Source organism: Drosophila virilis, chromosome 3 (assembly GCF_030788295.1).
Source record: "Drosophila virilis strain 15010-1051.87 chromosome 3, Dvir_AGI_RSII-ME, whole genome shotgun sequence".
Lineage (NCBI taxonomy): Eukaryota > Metazoa > Arthropoda > Insecta > Diptera > Drosophilidae > Drosophila > Drosophila virilis.
In genome coordinates this window covers 14,023,751-14,040,032 of record NC_091545.1, presented here as the reverse complement: position 1 = coordinate 14,040,032, position 16,282 = coordinate 14,023,751, and the positions used below count along the sequence as shown (strand labels likewise).

Sequence of the window (16,282 nt, the reverse complement as noted above, 5' to 3'; positions counted from 1 at the left end):
AAACTTGCACAACCATACTACCCGATGGTCCAGCGATACTTAGTGATGGAGTCCATAAAGGCGCAGTTCCCTCTGGGTCGCTCCTTGAAAGCTCGTTGAGTAGACAACAAAAGGCTCTTGTGGGATAATTAGAGGAAAGCGTTTTCTCGTAGGGAATTGGGTATATTGTAATGGGGTTTTGTGGCTCTCAGTTGTCTGACCTACATATATTCTATATATTTGTGGCATGTGCTTCAAATGCAATAAAGTTGGTTGCTGCAGCTACGTCTACTTAAATATGCGTACTAGTGGACCTTATATGTATATATTTATATATGTATGTATATTTACAATGAGGTATTTAATGTGGTGTTTTTCGTGTTTTTCTTTTTAGTTTTGCCAGCTAAAGACTACTGCATTTAGAATGTGTGTTAATTTCATATAGCTGTTAAAATAATTCATATTTATATATTTCTGCTTGTATAACCAGGTGTGTTTGAAACAAATGTGTGTGTGCGTGAGTATATATGTGTGACTTACGGCGTGGTGAGTTCTTGAGCACATTGCGATAATCATCAGAGCGTGCGACAACATTCAGTTCGGTCGAAGCAATCGATTCGCCCACAGAGTTGCGCGCTATAACCTCCACCTTGCCAGTATCATATTGACGCGTCTTGGGTACATCAAGATGGAACATGCCATCGTTGGTCAGTTTGTAACGAGATCCCTGTGTATAAGAAAATTAGTATGCAAAAGGCAAATAATTGTGTCAGCAGAAACCTACATGCACAACAGTGTGACCATTGATTAACCACATGACTCGAGGACGTGGATGTCCGGTAACGCGCACACAGAACCTGGCCGGTTCACCTTCCTCCACCGTCTGTGGCTCCAGCTTGCTAACAAACATGGGCTTCGTTCTGGGCTTGGCATCAGGATCAACTTCATCGGGCACACTGTGGGGACAGATAACAAATGTATCGATTGGATTTTTATAGCTTATACTTCAGACAACTTACACTTGCCAGGAAGCTTCCATTTCGCGAATGCGATCAATGCTCTGCATATGGGCCGGCAATTGGGAGTCGTAGACAATACCTGGCTTGCCGGAGACCTTGATCGTAGCACGAGTCTCATCCATGCCATACAAGTTTGTGGCTCGGCAAACGTATTCGCCGCTGTCCTCGGGATATACCCAGCCGAAGTTCATGGCCACATAGCCAAAATCGTAGATGGGCTCGAAGCGATTTTCTGCATGTATAAGTTTATTATAAAATATATGTATTGGTTATAGGCTTTCCGCACTTACTGTAGAGCAAGGGTTTGCCATTAAAGAACCATTCGACCTTCATGTTCGGATCACCTACAGGCGCCAGCTGGCACTCGAATTTGGTTTTGGCCATCTCCGTCAATGTGAGCTGTTCCTTGATCTGGGTAACAAAGCGAGGTGGCTGTTTGCGATCGGGATCGAAAAGATCATCCTCGGTTAAATGCACCTCGGTCGTGTACTTCTTGATTGTGGCCTCCATTTGGGTGAGCGTTTCCGAGCGTTTCATGCCACGGGGCACTTGATTTTGCAGCAATATTGTCGGTAGTTCTAGGAAGAGATTTGAGGAAGATTATAATTAATATATTCGAGCGATATATGTTATGACTTACTCTTGCAGGAGACAGTAGCCTTGGTGCGATCCTCGCCATGATTGTTGACAGCACGACAAACGTACTCGCCAGAGTCGTCGCTGTACACATACAAAATGTCCAGCGAGACGAAGCCCATGTCAAAGACGTTTCTATAGCGATGACCCAGGGGCAAAGGTTTGCCATTGCGATACCATTCAACACGCAGACTGGGATCCGTCTTGGGCTCTACTTGACATTCGAACCTCACGGCTTCAGACTCCTCGGCCGTGCATGAAGCTATTTGAGTGATGAACTTCGGTGGTCCAAACTGCTCTTCAACAATCTGGGGTACCTCTGGTATGCGTCCGCGTTCCAGTTCCTTCAACTTCTCGGCGGTCATGCCCTCAGGCAGCTGCGATTCATAAACAATGTTGTGCTTACCCTTGCAGGTCACCTTTGCAGTGGTGGTGGCAGTGCCCCATTTGTTGGTGGCACGGCAGGTATACTCGCCGGAATCGCGGGCATAGATATAGTCAATATCCAAAGCAATGAAGCCAAAGTCGTTCAGTTGATGCACTCTGGAGCCGGTGGCCATGACACGTCCATTGTAGAACCATTCGATGCGCATTGTTGGATCACCAACGGGCTCTACACGGCAATCGAAGTGTATCGGTCCACCTTCGGGCACATCCAAGTTATCCTTGATTTGCTCAATAAACTTAGGTGGATTTGGTTGCTCCTCATCGATGACAATCTCTTCCCGCTTGTGCATGCTTTCCTCCAGCTTTTGCAGGCTTTCAGTGCCAGTGCGGAAGTTAGAGGGCAGCTGCGGCTCCACAACAATTCCTTGGCGACCCTTGACCTGCAGTTTGCAGGACACCGTGGCCTCACCATGCTTGTTGGTCGCCTTGCAGGTATACAGACCTGTATCACGCTGGTAGCAGCCGGCAATCTCAAGAATGACAAAGCCAAAGTCGTTAATGGTCTTAATGCGAGAACCGGACCATAATGCCTTGCCGTTGTGGAACCAGTCCACACGCATGGAGGGGTCGTTTATGGGTTGCAGACGACACTCGAAGTGGGCCAAGGAGTTCTCTCCGATGACCATGTCGAAAGGTGTCGTAATAAATTCTGGCGGCTTGCCTGTATCGTCTTCCGGTACAAACTCTGTGCTGCGCGAGCCCAGACCCTCCAGCTCGGCGATACGATCGATGGTGCCCTCCATGCCCTTGGGCAGTTGCGATTCCATGATGATACTGCGCTTGCCCTGAATTTTCATCGTTGCGGTGGTCACAGCCTCACCGTACTCATTGATAGCACGGCACGAGTATTCACCCGAATCTTCGGGATAAACGGGCGAAATTTCCAAGATGACAAAACCAAAGTCGCAGAATGTGCGGAAGCGTGAGCCTGCTTTCAATGGGCGGCCATTCCAGTACCATTCCACCTTCAGCTTGGGATCATCGGCGGGCGTAATGCGTGCCTCATAGTGAGCATTCTCACCCTCGCGCAGGTTTTCAATATTCTCCAGTGGCACGGTGAATACAGGTGCCTTACCTCTGGTTTCTTCAGTAGTCTCTTCACGCGAGCGTACCATGCTATACTCCAGATTGGCAATCTTCTCCAGACCACCTTCCATGCCGCGTGGCAGCTGTGAGTCCAAAATAAGGCTGGCCTTGGATGCGCACTTCAGACTAGCACGAGTAACATCCTCGCCGTACTTGTTGAAGGCACGGCACTCGTAAACGCCTGAGTTCTCCTCGTAGCAATAGAGTATGTCCAGGATGACAATACCAAAGTCGTGGAAGGTGCGGAAACGATGGCCATGTGGAAGCTTCTTGCCATTAAAATACCACTCAACCACCAAGTCAGGATCGGTAATCGGCGTCAGGCGGGCCTCGAAGTGAGCGCTCTGGCCCTCCACCAGCTTGGTGACATCGCTGATCTGCGTAATAAACTTTGGTGGCTCGGCAACCAGCGGTGCACTGGTATCAGTTTGCTGTCCCTGTGGGCATTCTAGCTCACGAATCCTTTGCAGTGAATCGGGCTGCAAGCTGTCGTAGAAAACGCCGCCACGACCACCACAGTTAAGAGTGGTACGGGTGAAGTCCTCGCCATATTTATTGTAGGCTCGGCAAACATATTCACCACTGTCGTGATCCTGCAGATAGGCAATGTCTAGGACCACATAGCCAAAGTCGGATACCGTCTTAATGCGATTGGAGTGACGAAGCAGTTTGCCATTATGATACCACTCGACCTTGAGCTCTGGATCATTAACCGGAATCAAGGTGCACTCAAAGTGCGCAGATTGACTATCCTTCAGGCCCTGCAGCGGTTGAATATGCGATGTGAAGTGTGGCTTCTGACCACGTGGCTTCTCTACACACTCCAAAGTGCAGCTTATCTCAGCCGAACCATATTTGTTAGTGGCACGGCAGGTGTAGGTGCCAGTATCCTCGATTTTGGTGCCCAGCACTTCCAGTGCGACGGTACCAAAGGCATAGATGGTGCGCACGCGATGGCTGGCCTCAAGAACCTTTCCGTTAAAGAACCATTCAATGACCATGCTCTGATCTCCCAGAGGTATGAGATTGGCCTCGTAATGGGCCAATTCGCCTTCGCCAATATCCACAATGTTAACGAATTCGGTGGTGAAACGTGGTGCAATTCCCTGTTCTGGTTGCTCCGGCTTGCTGCCATCCTTGCGCAATGAGTCCTCTAGATCTTGAATTTGCTCCAGACCCTCGGCGCCCTTAGGATGCTGAGTGGATTCAATGATATTGTCTTTGCTAGAGCAGAATATTGTTGTGGAGGTGAATGCTTCGCCAGCCTTGTTGTAGGCCTTGCAAGTGTAAATGCCCTGATCTCTGGAGTACACTTCTATCATATCCATGGTAACGAAACCGAATTCGGTGGTCATCTTAAAGCGTGAACCATGCTGCAGCAGTTTGCCATTGAAATACCATTCGATAACTAAGTTGGGATCCTCTTTGGGCTCCACATTGGCTTCCAGATGGATAGGTTGCGCCTCGGATAGGTGGAACTCCTGCTGCAGTGGCTTAGTCCAGACTGGTGGTGGGTATTGAGTCTCCGGCTTGGTTGTCTTCTGGGCATATCGATTGGCCAATGCCTCTTCCGTTTCCTGCACAGCTTCTAGACCGCTCTCACCCTGTGGATGTTGGGTGTCCAGGAACATGGTCTTGCCACCAGTGCATTTCAATGTTCCAGAAGTGGTGGCCGAGCCCTTGCTATTGGTGGCCTTGCAGGTATAGATGCCGCTGTTCTCGGCATACGCATTGGTCAGATCCAGGGCACAATAGCCAAAGTCATAGATGGACTTAAACTTGGCAGCGGCCTGCAGGGGTTGTCCATTGTAGAACCATTCAATCTTCATAGTTGGATCACGAGCTGGCTCCACATTGCACTCGAAGCGCACATTGTCGCTCTCCTTGCACTCAATGTTGTTCAAATGTGTGATGAACACAGGCGTCTCATATGTCGGCTCTGGGGCCTCTGGACGACCCTCCTTAGGTGCCTCCAGCTCACCAATTCGTGGCAGTGAGTCCGGATGCAAAGACTCAGCGTGTAGCCAGTGGCGATCTTCAATCTTGAGTGACGAAGTCGACACCGCCTCGCCCACCTGGTTGGTGGCTTTGCAAGTGTAAATAGCGGAGTCATCCTCACGCAAGCCATTAATGGACAAGGTAACCAAGCCAAAGTCAAAGGTGCTGCGTATACGAGAGCCGGTGGTCAATGAGATGCCGTTCTTGAACCACTCAATGCGCAGATTGGGATCGGCGCGTGGCTCTACCTGAGCCTCCAGAAGAACATGCTGACCCTCGTGCAATTTGTCGTAGCTTTGCAAATGGGTGGTGAAAACTGGAGCCTGCTGTGGTGTAGAGTCCACGAACATTTCGGGCACACGGTTCATTGCTGCCTCTTTCAGGCGAATGGCCTCCCAGGACTCGGGAATCAAGGGCTGTCCATCAATGTTAGCTCTCGTCTTCACCTTCATGGCAGTGGAAGACACAGCCTCGCCAGCGGCATTGTAGGCACGGCACATGTACACACCAGCGTCCTCAGGCACCACAGCTGCAATGTCCAGAGTGACAAAGCCAAAGTCGTGGGTGGTGCGCAGACGGGATCCCATTTGCAGTTCCACGCCATTAATGAACCACTCGAACTTGAGTGAGGGATCACCGACAGGTACAACACGAGCTTCAAAGTGCGCATGTGCACCCTCCCACAGCTCAGACGGGCCTGTAAGAAGCTGTGTGAAGATGGGCTTCTCGAAGAGACGCTCCGGCTCGGTGGGAAGTGGAGCCAGCGGCTTCTCCAGCTGATGAATACGACGGATGCTGTCCGGATGTTGAGTATCCATTTGGATGCTGGCCTCAGTAACCACGCGCATAGAAGCGGTGGTGACAGCCTCACCCAGCGGATTGATGGCGCGGCACATGTAAACGCCCTCGTCCTCCTTACGGATGTGCGAGATATCCAGCGAAACAAAGCCAAAGTCATGCTGCTTAGTAATACGGGAGCTATCTTCGATCAGTTTCTCGTTACGGTACCATTCGACCTTCAGGTTGGGATCGCCCACTGGAATCAGGCGAGCTTCAAAGTGGGCGGTCTGGTGCTCATTGATGCGATCAATATTTTGAAGCGGTTGTGTGAATACTGGACGCTGGCGTGTGCCAGGAGTTTCAACTTCCTGACGCTGATGCGGTGCCGCAGACTCCAATTTACGTATCTTCTCTAGGCCTTCAGGATGTTGAGTGTCTGAAATAATAGTGCCGCGGGCGATCACTCGCAGATTGGTCGTAGATACGGCCTGACCCAGGGCATTAACAGCACGCACAGAATATTCGCCCGCATCTTCGGCCACGGCATGAGTAATGTCTAATGACACATAGCCAAAGTCGAAGGTGATGTGGAATCGGGCAGCCGAGGGCAGGGGCTTGCCATTATGATAGAATTCAATTCGCAAGTTGGGATCGTGCACGGGCGCCACCTGGGCTTCAAAGTGCGCCGTTTGTCCCTCGTATATCTCTGTGGAGCCGCGCAGTTCAGCGGTGAAATGGGGTGGACCAATGGGGTGATCGCCGACTTCGGTGCGTGTGGTGACAACCTTAGACTCCAACTTCTGTATCTTCTCTAGAGCATCAGGATGCTGAGTATCCAATATCATGCTGCGTCGGTTCAGCACACGCACATTGCAGGTATTGACCGCTTCGCCCAGGAGATTGGTGGCCTTGCACATATAAGTGCCTGTGTCCTCGCCATAAACGTATAAAATGTCCAGAGCTACGTAGCCAAAGTCATGGGTGGTGCGATAACGATGTCCAGTAGGCAATTGCTTTCCATTGCAGAACCACTCGATCTTCAGATTGGCATCATTGATAGGCTCAACGCGACACTCCAAATGGCCATGCTCGCCCTCCTTAAGATGCTCTAGGTTGCTAAGTGGGGTAAGGAAAATTGGTTTCTGTCCTTTCTCCTCCACTTCGACCTTTGCGGGTGCCACATAGGTTTCAAGCTGGCGAATCTTCTCAAGTCGTTGAGCATCAAGCGTATCCAGATCCAGTGTCTTATTTGCTAAAAGTTAAAACTGATTAGTAATGAATATAAATTGGCGCTCTGCGAGCTTACCTGTTACGTTTACAGCACAAGTCGTGACAGCTTCCCCAACAGCATTTTTAGCCTTGCACATGTAGGTGCCTGTGTCTTCGGCGTGAGCATACAGTATGTCCAAGGCAACAAAACCGAAATCGTAAGTGGTCTTGAAACGGTGTCCCGATTGGATGGGTTTGCCATTGCAATACCATTCGACCTTCATAGTGGGATCGTTCACGGGGATTAGTGTGGCTTCAAGATGTACGGGTGTGCCCTCATTGACCTTGGCATTACGCAGTGGGCGTCCGAACTGTGGACGCTCCGCGTGGAATTGATCCTCTTCGGTTTTGCGCTGGAAACGGGAGGTATCTTCCAGATGCTGAATCTTATGCAACGCCTCCTCGTGCTGCGTTTCATGAATAATCGACGAACGGGAAGTCACATTGAGGGCAATCGAGTTGACAGCCTCGCCCAGATTGTTAGTCACACGGCAAGTGTATTCCCCACTGTCCTCCGCATAGACAGTGAGAATGTCGAGGGCGGCAAAACCAAAATCGTAGGTGGTGCGGAAGCGATGGCCAGTGCTCAGGGGCTTGCCGTTATGTAACCACTCAACCTTCAGATTTGGATCCGGATAGGGTTCAATGCGGCATTCGTAATGGGCACTTTGACCCTCAACCAGATTGGTGGGTCCAATTAACTTGGTAACAAACGTGGGCGCAGTGGTAACGGTATATTCCTCCTCCTCACGGCGCTGGTACTTGCTGTGATCCTCTAGCTGATGAATCTTGTGCATGGCTGCTTCGTGCTGTGTCTCAAGCTGAATGGCCGTCTTAGACTGCACAATCAGAGAGGCGGATGTTACGGCCTGACCCAGCTCGTTAACCGCACGGCAGGTATAGGTGCCAGAATCTTCGGGATTGACGTACTTCATGTTCAGAGCCACATATCCAAAGTCGTGCATGGTGGTTGTGCGGTTAGATGCCTCAATGGGCTGGCCATTGCGCAGCCATTCAACCTTGAGTTTTGGATCACCCACGGGAATAAGACGGGCTTCAAAGTGCACAGCTTGGTTTTCAGCTACACGAACATCCCTAACGGGCATGGTAAAGACCGGAGCCTGTGAAACAAACTCATCCTGAACGCTAATGCGTTGACGCTTGGAGCCATCCTCCAAGTGCTGCAGTCGTGGCAATGCAGTCTCGTGCTGGGACTCCAAATAGATGGACTTCTTGGTGTGCACCACGGCAACGGCAGAGGTGATGGCTTCACCCACTGCATTGTAGGCACGGCAAGTGTAGGTACCCGCATCCTCTGGCAGGGTGGACATAATGTCTAAGGCAACGAAGCCAAAGTTGTTAGTCTCTGTGAAACGGGAGCCAGATTTTAAGGGCAAGTTGTTGTGGTACCATTCTACACGCATCGAGGGATCCGAAACCGGAATCAAACGGCATTCGAAGTGGGCACGCTGATTTTCCTTGATCTCAATGTTTTTCAACGAGGTGGTGAAGACTGGCGCCTGCTTGGTACTCTCGTCGATCTCCTCGCGGCGGCTATATCGCGAACGATCCTCTAGATAATGAATTTGTTCCAAGCCAGCCTCATTCTGGGTAACGGTGACAATTTGCTCGCCGCTGCGGCATTGCAGCTCCACCTGAGTTTCATCAGAGCCAATCTGATTAACAGCGCGGCAAGTGTAAACACCAGAGTCCTCTGCAATCAGGCCAACAATATCCAAGGCCACGTAGCCGAAATCATGTATGGGACGGAAACGATGACCTACAGTAATAGGACGGCCATTCTTGAACCACTCCACCTTCAGATTGGGATCAGTGACTGGCTCTATTTTGCACTCGAAGTGCGCGTGGGCACCCTCGCGGGTGTTGGTCAGGCTCTTTGGATGGGTAAGAAAGCGTGGACGAATTTTGACCACCTCATCCACAAACTCATTACGACGATACCGTGAGGAATCCTCCAGATATTGGATCTTCTGTAGGCCAGATTCATTCTGGGTTTCCAGAATCAAATCTTTTTTGGCGATGATGCGAACGGAGGAAGAGGTGACAGCCTCGCCCAATTGATTACGTGCTTGGCACGTGTAGACGCCCGAATCAATTGCATAGCAGCCGAGCAAGTCCAGCGCAACATAGTCAAACTCGTAAGCGGGACGGAAACGATGGCCCGTCTTTACTGGCTTGCCATTAACAAGCCATTCGATGCGCATGCTAGGATCGCCCACGGGCTGCAGGCGGCATTCCAGATGCACATTGGTGCCTTCGACGGTTTCGATGTTATGAAGTGCACGTGTAAACTGCGGCGCCTGCATGATGGTTATATCTTCTTCCTGGTGGTGACGCCGACGCGAGTCTTCAAGCAACTGAATCTGCTCCAGCGATTGCTCATTTTGGGTTTCAGTCACCACATCGGTGCGATCAATTACACGCACACAAGCGGAGGTGTGGGCTGAGCCCAGATGATTGGTGGCGCGCACAGTATACTCGCCAGAGTCCGCTGCCGTAGCCTGGATGATGTCCAAGGCGACGAAACCAAAATCGTAGTAGGTGCGGAACCTTGAGCCGACGGTGACTGGGCGTCCGTTATGGAACCATTCAACGCGCATTGTAGGATCTCCCATGGGCTCAAGACGGCACTCCAGATGAATATTTTTGCCATCGTGTATGGGCTTGGGATCAGTAAGAGGCTGCACAAAGACGGGCTTCGACTTTGAGATTTCCTCAATATCATACTGTGGCTCCACGAAAGGTTTGTTCTCCAGGTTCTGCGTTTTTTCATAGAGGCCGCGGTGCATGCTAGATGTGTCGATGTTGGAACGAGCTGCAAGAGAAACAGTTAGATTTAATTATCTCAAAGGATTGAAAGGATCCACTACTTACTTTCCACTACCATCGTTGCTTGCAATTGAGCTTCACCTAGCTTGTTTCTAGCTACCACAGTGTATATGCCCGCATCCTCGGCGCGCACCTGTGAAATATCCAGGGCAACATAGCCGAAGTCGTAGTATGTTTGTATACGATTGGCTGCGGTAATAGCGCGCCCATTATGATACCATTCGATGCGCATGCCAAGATCACTTTGTGGCTCCACGCGTGCCTCAAAGTGAGCGCGTTGACCCTCCAGGATCTTGGTGGTGCCCTTGAGTGGGCCCAGGAAACGCGGTGCCTGTGTTATGTACGTTTCCTCCTCCTCACGACGACCATAGCGTGAAGAGTCCTCCAAGTGCTGGATTTTTTGCAAACCTCCCGGATGTTGCGTATCCGAGACAATCTCGTTCTTCGATATGACCGTACACTGGGCCGTGGTTGTATCCTGCCCCATGGCATTGTAGGCGCGGCAAGTGTAGGTGCCAGCATCGTATATGGTTATCTGCTTGATGGTCAACGCGACGTAGCCAAAGTTATGATAGGTGGTTATGCGCGAGCTAGCCTCAAGAGGTTGTCCATCCTTAAGCCATTCCACGCGCATGGTTGAATCGCTAATGGGTTCGAGACGTGCCTCGAAATGCGCATGCGCGTGCTCACGCAAATCCAGCTGATTCTGGATGGGTGTTTTGAATTGGGGCGGCGCAATGGCCTCCGGGGCCTCCTGGACATGGCGACGCTGCTGGGACTTGCGGTAGTCCTCCAATTCCTCAACTTTTTCAATGTAACGCTGCTGTTCGGGTATGCCCAGATCAGCGGTGACCTGGGAGCGCGTGTGCACGCGTATGGTGGACTGGCTGATGGCTTCACCAATGCGATTCACGGCGCGCACGGTGTAGTTACCGGCATCTTCGGCGCGTAGGTGCAATATGTTTAGGGAGACATAGCCGAAGTTAAATATGGCCGTGATGCGCGAACTAGCGGTAATTGGTAAGCCATCCTTGTACCATTCCACACGCATGCTGGGATCATTAACTGGGGTCACTTGCGCCTCAAAGTGCACATTCTTGCCCTCCTCGAATTCACCCAGATCGCGCAGTGGACGTATAAATTGTGGAGCTTGATTCATCAACTCCTCTGAGCTCTCCTGGCGCTGATAGCGCGAGTAATCTTCCAGCTGGTTGATGTACTGCAAGCTGTTCGGATTCTGCGACGATTGCTCAATGGACGGTCGCTGGACCACCGATAAAATGGCGCGCGACTCTGCCACACCGCTGGCATTGCTGACGCGACACATGTATTCTCCAGAATCGTGACCCATTATGCTCAATAGATCCAGAGCAATGAAGCCAAACTTGAAGACAGATGTGGCGCGGGCACCTGCGGAAGCATAACAGAGATTAAGCAAAAGTATATGCATTATGTATCCCAGCTACTTACTGGCTGCCAGCGGGCGACCATTGAGGAACCATTCGACGACCATGCTTGGATCGCCGACGGGTTCAATGCGCGCCTCCATGTGGACTCGACCACCTTCGGTTTGCTGCACATTCTGCAGGGGTATAATGAACTGTGGTGGAGGATAAACGCGATCCTCCTCGCCAGGTCGCAGATGGGGCTTGGCGCGTTCCACATGGCGCAAATAAATGATTTCAGGACCAGGGATTGGCCTAAGAAGAAAAAAAAAATGTAATGAATTGGATATATGTTTAATAGGCGTGCAGGACTTACTCAGGCTCGATAACTTTCGTTGGTCTTGGAAGATTAAGACGCCTTTGTTCTTGACTTGGTTGCTCTCTGGGAACTTCGACATAGAGTCTTGCCCGGTTCGCTGTGGAACCGGCAATATTTTGTGCGGTACACTGATACCAGCCAGCATCGGTTGCCTTAACTTGTGGTATCTCCAGGCAAGTGGCGCCGCCATCGATACCCACAAAGCGTTCAGCAGTTGATGAAATTTGTACACCATCCTTTTGCCAGGTGATGCGCGGCACTGGTGTGCCAATGGCATTGGCGCTCATGCTGATGGGCTCACCCTCGCGCACAGTCATCGTGCTGAAGCGTTGAACAAATTGTGGTGCGACAACTTGCTCTTTCTCCAGCACATGCAGTTGTGCCTCGATGGCAACCTCACCGGCCTTGTTGCGGGCCAAGCATTGCACAGCGCCGCCATCCAAGCGGCTCACATTTGTGATCATCAGCGAATGGCTGCCGGACTCGTTGACCAGGATCTTGTGCGAAGTATCATCGCGCACTTGACGGCCATTGATAAACCAGAAGACCTCGGGATAGGGATTGCCAGTAACACGGCAATCAAAACGCGTCATGCGTCCCTCGGTAACCTCCCGATCGTTGAAAGCCTTGACAAATGTGGGCGGCAAAGCCTTGCCAGCTTCCAGCTGCTCAGCCATCTGATCCACGGGCTTGGGTTCGTAGGCAGTCTCAGCTGCCGGCTCGACGGCCAGCACAGCTGAGGAGACGACGCAGCCTTGCAAATTCTCGGCCAAGAGGGTATAATGGCCGCCATCCTTGGCATTGGCGTTCTTCACACGCAGAGTGGCAACGCCACTCGAATAAGAGATCTCATATTTTTGCGAGGCTACCAGACGTTGTCCGTTGTGGAACCAGGTAAGACGTGGTTTCGGGTTGGAGCCCACGCGGGCTGTGAAGACAGCATCAGAGCCCTCGATGAGCTTCGAGCTTCTGGGCTTCTGCGATATTTGTGGTGCTTGCGCAGGGCCCAGGGAGCGATCCAGCTCATGGGACAGCTGAGTGTCTTGCTCATAGCTAGAGCGACGCGTAATAGCCTCCCTGAAGGAGACCTCACGCAAAAGTCTATACTCAAACGTATCCACACGGAATTCCTCCTCAATGGACGTATACGAATAGCCATTGGAGTAGATGTTCTTCTCCAGATTCTGGATGGGCTGCAGTGCAGGCATTGGTGCGCCTTCCGGTTGAATATAGACACTGCAGATGGCTTCGCCGTACTGATTACGAGCCGTACACGTATACTCGCCTTCGTCTCCGGGCCCTATCTGGTTGATCAGTAGGGACACATCACCCGTGGCTTCGTTGTAGCTCATACGAAACTTTTGCGACTCGAGAAGTGGTGCGCCTTTTCGGGTCCATGTAACGAATGGCTTCGGGTTGCCACGCAGCCTACCTTCAAACAGGGCGTTGCCGCCCTGAGCGAAGCGAGCGTTCTTGAAGATTTGCTCAAATACAGGCGGTGAGATGTCACCTTGCGCATAAACGTGTGTCAACGAGGGCGGTACATAGGTGCCTCCGATACCGCCTTGATGTTGTTGTACTGTAATATTAAAGAGGTTATTGAATATAGTTAAAAGCAACTAAGAATTGCAATGAAGCTTGCTGGAATGGATGTTTGCTATTGTAATGTAATAAAAATAAAAAATGTAAGAGCTCCACGAAAATAATACTTTAAAACAGCGACCATTATATAATTAGTTAATGTTAGTTATGAGTAAAAAAGGACATGCTTCAGCAAAAGCTTTATACGCAATTAATGCAATTAAATATTTACAACTAGGTACAACTTAATATATAACAACATTGACTCTCAAAAAGTTTTTCCCATTTTTTTGCTCTGTTTGATATATGAATACAAATGTAAACAAAAACTTGAAAATGTTAGCTCATTGTCGAGGTTGTCTATTTCTAGTTTGGAATACATATATTTAGAAGTTGGCACGCACACAAAGTCTAAATTAAATTATATATATATATATACATCATTGTGTATACCTTGGCGGTTATGGATACTTTTCGAAAGTGTGTCATTAATATATACATTAGTTTGTTTCCAATTCGATCCTGTGAATGTAAACAAAGAAGATCAGCTGTTAATATGCACTCTCCCTCTTTTTCTCTTTCTCTCTCTCTTTTTCTCTCTCTCTCTCTCTCTCTCTCTCTCTCTCTCTCTCTCTCTCTCTCTCTCTATTTCAATGCTCTCTTCTATCGCGCCTCTTAATTTCTCTTGCTCTCTGGCTACTCTCTTTGCCTTGTGCGCAGACTCAAAAAGCTCGGCATATGTACTTCGGCTATCTTCGTCTGGTAGTATAAGAGTTCTTAAGTGTTATATATCTTATTCACTCCATCCCATGACTCAGGCAGCGTCCACAAAATGTAAACAAAGTGAATCGTATAAGAACTCTTATACTAACTATTCTTATTTAAATATATTTATTTAATTATGTATATGTATGTCAATGCAGCGTACGCTTAGAATTTTGGCAGATGAATGGAAATATTTATAAATAGATCAAATTTTTGGCTGATCATCAATTAAGATATAAGTATTGAAATATAAGATGAAAATGAATAATTCTCTGCTTGAACCTATAGCTGGCTACATATTCATATGGTGAGTCATACATACATTGAAAATGACCAGAGATTATGATTTTAGATGAATAAAGCAAGCACTGGAAATCATTCTTGGTCATTTATAAATTTAATATTTAATTCTTTGGTGAATTAAATTTGAGCTTATTGATGATAAATAAAGTCGTTATTTGAAAGGGAATAATAATGCAATTTTTTTACCAATACGCTACGGCAACGCTTGGTGATATCACAGGAGAGCAATTTGTTAACCTGATACCTTTTCTAGTTACTGATATTTTCAATCATATTCAGAAGCTATGCATGCTCGCATTTTGTAAATATTTATGCTCTGTTATTCCGAAAGTGTTTACTTATTACCAACTGCATATTATTTAGTGTATTTCATGCATAAGCAAGAAATATCTTGATAATTATTGAGAAATTGAAATTTAGAACAATTATCGAAAAAATTAAATATTTGCAATATGCGAACAATTTTGATTACAATTTTTGTCTCGAGAAGTACAACGAACTTAGTACATTGATTGGAATTTTAATCAAAATTTCTCAAACTCAAAGACTAGTGAATAGTAATTTCTCATTTCATTTTTTTGGATAGGTATAAATGCTACTTGTAAATTCTGTATATATCATATTTGATCCAACTATGTATATATTTAATACTAATATGTAAGATAAACATATATTTCAAACATTTCAAAGCTTAAAATATGGTGTAAGCGCGTCAAATTAGTTAATGCCTTAAAATTATATTAAAAAAAAATATCATAAAATGAAATTCAATGTCAAGCAAATCTCTATCATCAACGAGCAAATCAAGTATTGAATAAATCCATGCAAGGTTACAATGAAATTTTCATGATAAAAAGCGTTTGTCTGCGCATCGGAATGGAATTTCAGTAACAAGAGCTTGGAACAGCGGAGATTCTAAATCCACGGTGTGAATCCCACTGGCCAATGCAGCTTGCTGAAATCCGTAAGCGAGACAAGCCACAGCGATGATTGGACATGCAATGGCATATCATGGCATGGCATGGCATGGCATGGCAGACGGGCACAGACAGGCACAGACAGGCACAGACAGGCAGACGGACTGACCTCGTTGCTGAGTGGTGATTTGACTCCTCTGAACATGTTGTTCAGTGCGGCTAATCCTTTGCTGCTGATGCTGCTCTTGGCTGGAGTGCGAATACTCCTGGGTGGAGTATTGCTGCTGCACCTGTTGTTGTTGGTGCTGCTCCTGCTGCTGCTGCTGCTGCTGGTATGGGTTCGGATTTTGTCGTTGCATTTTAAGTCGTTATATATCACTATATATCATTGAAAATGACAACCAAATCGATGCAGTTGTCAACTGCACTAAAAATAAAACACCTCTCGATCACTTTTCTCTCTTTTGATTTGCTTCTTCACTTTATATATTTATGTATATATTGAAATATATTTCTTTACAGATACTTTCGCTTCTTTTGCTGAAATTGAATACAAGGCAAGATAGAAAAGAAAAATCTCATTAAAATTTTATATACTTTCTTCACAAAACAAGCCACTAAACATTTATCACACGAAAATAGCCGTTTGGCAAACGTTGAATTTTATTTTTGATATTTTCCTTTTCTTTTCTTCGATTTTCTTCTGAGTTTACTCAACACATACACACATTTCTTTTAATCTAGCTGACACACACTCGAATTTTCTTCGATTTTATTTTTTCTTTGTTTTTGACCGAGCTGCATATAGATTTAGATATATATAAATACATATATCAAAAAAGATTTCTTCATCATTATCATCACCAGCACACAATTCATCCTTCTTCA

At 47.9% G+C, this 16,282-nt stretch overlaps 1 protein-coding gene across 25 annotated transcripts in view; it reads right to left on the bottom strand.

Annotated features, from left to right (window-relative positions):
• Positions 1 to 16,282, bottom strand: part of sls (sallimus) — a 143,834-nt gene that overhangs the window by 68,466 nt on the left and 59,086 nt on the right. For 21 of the 25 annotated variants that reach the window (XM_070208463.1, XM_070208475.1, XM_070208468.1 and 18 more), the window contains 9 exons: positions 11,826 to 13,407; positions 11,535 to 11,764; positions 10,110 to 11,474; positions 7,252 to 10,050; positions 1,639 to 7,197; positions 1,289 to 1,576; positions 999 to 1,230; positions 764 to 935; positions 520 to 706 (listed from right to left, as the gene is read on the bottom strand). In XM_070208463.1, coding sequence (XP_070064564.1) covers positions 520 to 706; positions 764 to 935; positions 999 to 1,230; positions 1,289 to 1,576; positions 1,639 to 7,197; positions 7,252 to 10,050; positions 10,110 to 11,474; positions 11,535 to 11,764; positions 11,826 to 13,407 — 12,414 coding nt within the window. Of the gene's footprint in view, positions 1 to 519; positions 707 to 763; positions 936 to 998; positions 1,231 to 1,288; positions 1,577 to 1,638; positions 7,198 to 7,251; positions 10,051 to 10,109; positions 11,475 to 11,534; positions 11,765 to 11,825; positions 13,408 to 15,563; positions 15,935 to 16,282 lie in introns of all 25 variants that reach the window. The other 4 variants (XM_070208477.1, XM_032435027.2, XM_032435028.2 and 1 more) reach the window with 1 other exon arrangement.